The following is a 6,324-nucleotide window of genomic DNA, read 5'->3' on the forward strand; positions in this document are numbered from 1 at the left end:
TGATTTTAATCAGTTGTACGATTTTTACAAAAAAAAATTACAAATTATTTATGATTCATCGAGGACATCATGAATCACTGATGAGATGACAATTCTCACACTTGACCTTCAGCTAACCACCGCTGAAGTGCATGGGAGGCTGCTACTGTACCTAGGCCAACAGAAAAGATATAGGTATTGTAAATTAAAGTTTAAAATGTACTAGCAAAATGTATTATATTTCAGATCAGGACTTCCCAACCAGGGGTTTGCCAACCTGCAGGAGATCATGAGGTCCTGGGGTTATGAACTGGCAGAATTAAATTTATATAAATAAGTTGCTTAATTATTTAAACATTTTTGTGAATTCATTATGTTTATTGAAAGGTTAATGTCACAACAGGGGGTACTTCAAACAAATCATAGGGATCATAGACCAAAAAAAGAAACAAGGTTGGGAAGCCCTGGTTTAGATGAACTTACCAGAAGAGTTCCCTCAGCCGGTCATGACATGTTTTATAAAAGCTTGGATAAAGAACGTCAAGATTAATTTCAATGAGAACCTTCATGTCATTCATTTTGTCAGTAGAGGAAAGTCTTAAGTAACTGCTCTTACCTTCATAGTTAATGCAACCATTTGTGTCTTCTTGCCCTGCCAGCAACTGATCCACTTCACCCTCAGACAATCTCTCACCTGAAATTGAGCCAGGGTTCCAATAAGCAAAATGAAAATGAAAGAACTTGACGGGACATTTTAAGCTCTCAATTTTTTCAATATTTGACCACAACCAATGGTCAAATATATATATATATATATATATATATATTGATTTGGCACATTTTCTCTCCCTGATTCCATACCCAAAGTAGCGAGCACATGGCGGAGTTCAGCCCCCATGACTGTTCCATTCCCTTCTTTGTCAAAGACCCGAAGGCCTTCCACAAAATCTTCAAATGTGCCCCTTTCAGTAGACTTTGAAACTTGTTGAAACATAGGCAGGAAAGTCTCAAAGTCGATCAGTTTGGATTCCATCTCTGAATCACACAATTTAAACAGACCAATTTAGTAAATGATTCAATTTTTCAACAAGCAGAGAAAAAAAACATTCTTTAAAGGGATAGTTCACCAAAAATCCAAATGGCCTCCATTGACTGTCATTGTATGGAGGAAAACAACACTTCTTTTGGGTTCCATGGAAGAAATAAAGGGTTTGGGATAACATGAAAATGAATGCAAACTATCCCTTTAAGCTTCAATAGCACACAATTGCAAAAAGTAAATGTTATATTTACAGTAGTTAGCGTGCTTTGTCACCATGAGCATTTTTTGTTTATGTTGTGTTGTGTTGAGGTGTCCTAATGCATTCCTGTGGTTAGAATGGCACTTTGATTTAGTGAGCCATTATGATGAGAATTAACTGAATCTCAATATTCAGAGAATGGCTTGCAAATGTCACAGAGAACTGAACTGCTACTGATATCTTTGACGTTTGTGCCAATCAACATCTCAGTAATCTCTGACATATGTGTTAAGTCTTTCCCTTGGTTTGCTCCCGAAGGATCCAATGGGACTTGGCAAAGTAATAGTTGAGTTATTTTATAGACCTGTCGATCTCAACCATTTTCCTGGTGCTCCAAACACTGCACGTTTTTCATTTCTCCCTTGTTTGACACAACCATTTCAGGCCTTTGAGTCTCTACTAAAAGTCACAACAGCAGTTTTTTTTTCCCATCTGTGAGACTACCTTCAGGCATTGGTTTCCCAAGAACATTCAAAACTTCAGCATTGGTTGGGTTCTGACCCAAAGCTCTCATCACATCTCCACACTGAGCTAATGAAATCTTCATCTCCCCCGAGGGAGTCCTGGCAAACAACAGGAAAGCTTCTTTGAACTCTGTATAACATGAAATGGCATTAAGTGAGTTCATTTTCAATGAAGTTGATCAGATTACCTTTTTAGGCTGTTCCTTACCTTCAAGCTGTTCAGCACTGAGATTACCCTGAAACCCAGAACAAGAGTTGTTTTTTTATGTTTTTGTAGAAATTTATGTCTTGAAATTTGCAGTCATCAGTACAATATATCAAATTAAACATAGTCATTTAGTGCTGTCTCACACATGAAATGCATTTTTGATCATTCATGATCTTCTACCATGTACTGCACAGATGTTAGCGTATTGTGTTTAATAACAGTCTGACAGTTGTTGTGCCATCATTTTTCCTGGCACCACGAATAATCTCCCCTCAAAGCACACAGTCTGTTTATGAGATCATATCATCATATCTGTCTCCCTGGGGAGTCTAACTTAGGAAATGTATGAATACAGTGGTGAGTGAGAAGACCTCATTGCTCAGTAGCAGGTGTGTATCGATCCATGAAAAGAACATCTACTGGAATCCAGCCATGAAGCAGTGAATTGTACAGTACATGTCCAGGCAACCGCTTAGGAAAATGTGCAGTTTTATCAATAGAAATGATCCAGCAATGAAACTATTTGAAATGAAATAGTTACCTTTTGCATTGGGGATTTGTGCTGTGTCTGCACCATTTTGGTTATTGACAAGGATTTTTTTTTCCTGTATTGCCTCATATTGAATATTTATAGACCAATATTGGATATTAACTGTTTCAGTGTCAGTACATCTCACTTTGAAATATGTGGACTTTTCATTTTGAAAACATTTTATCATTGTGCCTCATTTGAAATTGATTACCCAATACTCGTCAATAAAGTGATAATCTCGATTTAGAATCTATAATTTAGTCTTTTTACTGTACATTATGGGTGTGCGATATTGACAAAAAATAATATCTCCATATTTTCTTGGATTTTATCGATAACGATAATTAGACGATATTTTTCTGCGTTTGTTATTGTGATGGTATCTTAAGGACTGCCGTGGACAGCTGACTCCTAAAGTTTTTGATATCCTTCATATTCTGTGTGGTGGTCAGTTCACATTGATAGAAATTAATCTTTTCCAATAAGTTTAAATTGATTTTTATATTTTATGGCCATTTTTACCTTTATAAAGCCATTTTTCTAAAAGTGTCCATTATCTTTTGAGTCAAATTCTTACATTTAATCAGTGAATTAGAATAATAAGACATTTGGGCTGTTACCAAGCAAATGAAATCAGTATCAATAAAATTATTCTGTGCAATGCAGAGAAAACACAGAAGCTGCGTCTGAAGAGGCATTTAGATATATTTACACACCACTGTTTAGTGCAGAACATGAATGCATTTAACCTGCAATTACAAATGCATGAATAATGTTTTGATATATTAAACATAAAACATTGAATACTGTTATTTGAAATTATTTAAATAATAAAAATAAACTTTAAATGTGAAATTAAAACCACCAGCAGGTGGCAGCAAGTCACTGTTAATAAGAGAGTCATTGCAGTTGAACTGAATCATAAAAACGGTTGATTCATCCATGAACGAAACACCGTCATGTTCCTCAGAGACGAAAAACAGTGCTGTGGCTGTGTTTTGAATTATTTTTGTTGTCGAAATAGTGCAAAAACGTGTCTAAAACGTAAGTCTCTTAATTAACTTCTTGTTTTTGAACGGTTGTAAAAAAAAAGTCAATATTACGTTTGTAATCATGGTAATTTTTGGAGAAAGAAACGGCACTCTTTGTGTGATATTGATATAAAATATATACATTTTCTGTCGCCATATCTATCATATATATATATAGCACACCCCTACTGTACATACACATTTAAATATAGACGTCAACCATTATTGTGGGCACATCAATCCAGGCCATCGGACACCTGAGTAAAATGAAATACCATACCATACCATAACATAACATAACATAACATAACATAACATAACATAACATGACATAACATAACATAACATAACATAACATAACATAGACTTACTGCAGCGGCAGGATCATATTTAAAAGCTGGATTTGGAGGAGAAGCCTGTGCTATAGCTGGTTCTGGGGCTTCTCCAGGTACAGGGCTGGCTTTTTCTGGAGGTTTTGTAGCTGACTCAGTTGTTGTAGTTGGGGCAGAAGCAGCCTTTTCCAGTGCTGGCACTGTTGGTTTAGGATCAGCTGTTGATGCTGGTTCTGCTGCTTCAGGAGCTGGTTCTTCTTTTGCAGCTGGGGCTGGCTTTCCTTCTTTTTTGGGCACTGGCTTTTGTGAAGCCATAGTGGTGCAATCACAACAAGTGAATGGACAAAAACGAAACCTTATTCAAATGTTTGACTGCTGTTAATTGGTATGGATTGGAGCCCTAAATGTTTTATACCCTCCTCCATCTCCCTAAATTTGCTGCACCTCCCCAATATTACCATTTCTAAAAAAGGAAAGAATGCTGTGACTCCAAGGGGTCCACTGGATACAAATTCCCTCCCCACTTCATATTGTCACCTTTTCTGTTCACAACACCATCATACACATCTCTCCTGAGAATATAGTGCATTAGGCACCATAAATGGGTAGATGGATATGGCATTTTGTGTTCTGCTACTTGACATCATCCTGACATATAAAGCAGTATAGATAGGGATACTGTACAGGGCTGTTGCTTTTAATAGACACAAATGCTGCAGCTTAACAGTTCCCCCAAACACCTCATTCACACCTTCTCTGCTTTTCCAAAACAAATGCATATTTTTAGGACATTTTTGGCCCTTTGAAAATATATTCCCACCCTTTTCACAATTTATCCATGAAAAATTACTATAATGTTTAATAAGACATTACTGGTGCTAAGTTGTTGATCATAGAGGAAATTACACCTTGACTGAGCTGAATAGAAGATCAATAAATTTAAAGGGGTCAATGGATGCCCATTTTCCACAAATTGATATCATTCTTTTAGGGTCTGAATGAAAAGTCTATAACATACTTTGGTTAAAATTTCTCAATGGTAGTGTAAAACAACACCCTTTTTACCTTGTCAAAATCAGCTCTGCACAAATCAACCCATTTTGTTGCATGTCCCTTTAAATGCTAATGCGCTCTGCTCACCCCACCCCTCTCTTCTATGGGGTGACCAGCAGTTCTCATGAGATTGTTTACTTTAGCCGCGAAACTTGCTAACTAGCACATTATTAAGAAAGGCGATTTGCAAAGATGCATTAAAAAACCCTTATACTCACTTCTTCTGGAGGTGAAGCTGGATCACGAATGATAAATCGGGAGGTGCATTCCCTTCACAAACAAACGTAATCCTCTGCGTCTTCTGTGGCTCAGATGTCGGGAGTAAATGATGACTGCTATGTTATTACATCCAACAACAGAACACCTCAGTCGCTTAGGAGACATTATTGTCTACGTCCCTGCTCCGGCATCGAAACAATGGCAGTCGACTGTTACAGCTCACTCAGGGCAGTGTCAGTCAACAATCGTGGGAGGGGCCTTGGCTTGTGTGACGTCACACAGCCAAGTATCAGAGAATGGCTTGATTTGAAAAAGGGGATCTTAATTTTAGGGATTAAAGGTGGGGTATTTTTTCAAAAACGCTTTAGAAAACTGAGTTGTGCCGAGTACCAAAACAAACTTGTAGCCAATCAGCAGTAAGGGGCGTGTCTACTCATGATGCGGAGGAGAGAGCGCTCAGTGCACAGGAGGACGGACATTAGCTGAGCCGAGCGACGACAGAAAGATAGAGATGGTGGATAAAAAAACAAAAGAGGAAAACATCTGCGGAACAAAAGAAGGCTTACGATAAGGCAAGAAGTAGGACCCGTGTAAATTGCGAATCCGCTTTCCAGCACTGGATAGAACTCAAGGAGCGGAAGGCCTGCGATCAGACGCTGAGGTTGCTTTGTTTCTTCTCTATAGGTGAGTAACATTAGTTTTGCTTTGTTTCACAGAACTAATATTTGCTGGCTTTTGCTTGAATATGCTCTTGTGTCCTGTTCGCTTGTTTGTTTAGCTGTGATAAAGACACATACATTTCCAAACCCTATGCCTGGAGCATCTAAACCTCCTCCACTGTCTGTTTCAAGCGTCAGCTCCCAAAGTGTGTCTGAAAAGTAAGATAATATGTTTAATACAGCAGGTAATAATACAGCAGATTCCTCCATAATCGTTGCCTGGGTTGCGTACGTATGTGTGGGGCGGAGCTAAAATCACTTACCCAACCTTTAAATAAAAACCACTGGGTGGATTTTTATCATTATAGGGTGGATGTGTACACACACTGCCAACACACATTTCAGTTCAAAGATGTAAAAGTGAATTTTGCATCCAATGACCCCTTTAACATAATAAATAATTAAATTGATTTTGAGTATTTGACTTTGTCCATGAAAGTCTATATATACTGTGTATATATATATATATATATATATATACTGTGT

General features: G+C 37.6%; 1 protein-coding gene across 1 annotated transcript; it reads right to left on the reverse strand.

Annotated features, from left to right (window-relative positions):
- Nucleotides 1-72: 72 nt before the first annotated feature.
- Nucleotides 73-4,162, reverse strand: LOC107653918 (myosin light chain 3, skeletal muscle isoform-like). The gene is made up of 7 exons (XM_016440781.1): nucleotides 3,887-4,162; nucleotides 1,953-1,980; nucleotides 1,725-1,874; nucleotides 841-1,014; nucleotides 596-673; nucleotides 463-504; nucleotides 73-151 (listed from the first exon to the last, which is right to left on the reverse strand). Exons 1-6 carry the CDS (start codon nucleotides 4,160-4,162, stop codon nucleotides 476-478), a joined length of 735 nt encoding a protein of 244 aa, XP_016296267.1. The 3' UTR covers nucleotides 73-151; nucleotides 463-475.
- Between the last annotated feature and the right edge of the window lie 2,162 nt (nucleotides 4,163-6,324).

The sequence above is a fragment of the Sinocyclocheilus anshuiensis genome, unplaced genomic scaffold (genome assembly GCF_001515605.1).
Source record: "Sinocyclocheilus anshuiensis isolate Anshui unplaced genomic scaffold, SAMN03320099.WGS_v1.1 scaffold454, whole genome shotgun sequence".
Classification (NCBI taxonomy): Eukaryota; Metazoa; Chordata; class Actinopteri; order Cypriniformes; family Cyprinidae; genus Sinocyclocheilus; species Sinocyclocheilus anshuiensis.

Coding starts and splice junctions, on each gene's coding strand:
- LOC107653918 (XM_016440781.1), bottom strand. CDS start 4,162: ATGGCTTCACAAAAGCCAGTGCCCAAAAAAGAAGGAAAGCCAGCCCCA. Junction 674..840: donor CCATGTGCTCGCTACTTTGG/GTATGGAATCAG, acceptor GCTCAATTTCAG/GTGAGAGATTGTCTGAGGGT. Junction 505..595: donor TGGTTGCATTAACTATGAAG/GTAAGAGCAGTT, acceptor TCTTTATCCAAG/CTTTTATAAAACATGTCATG.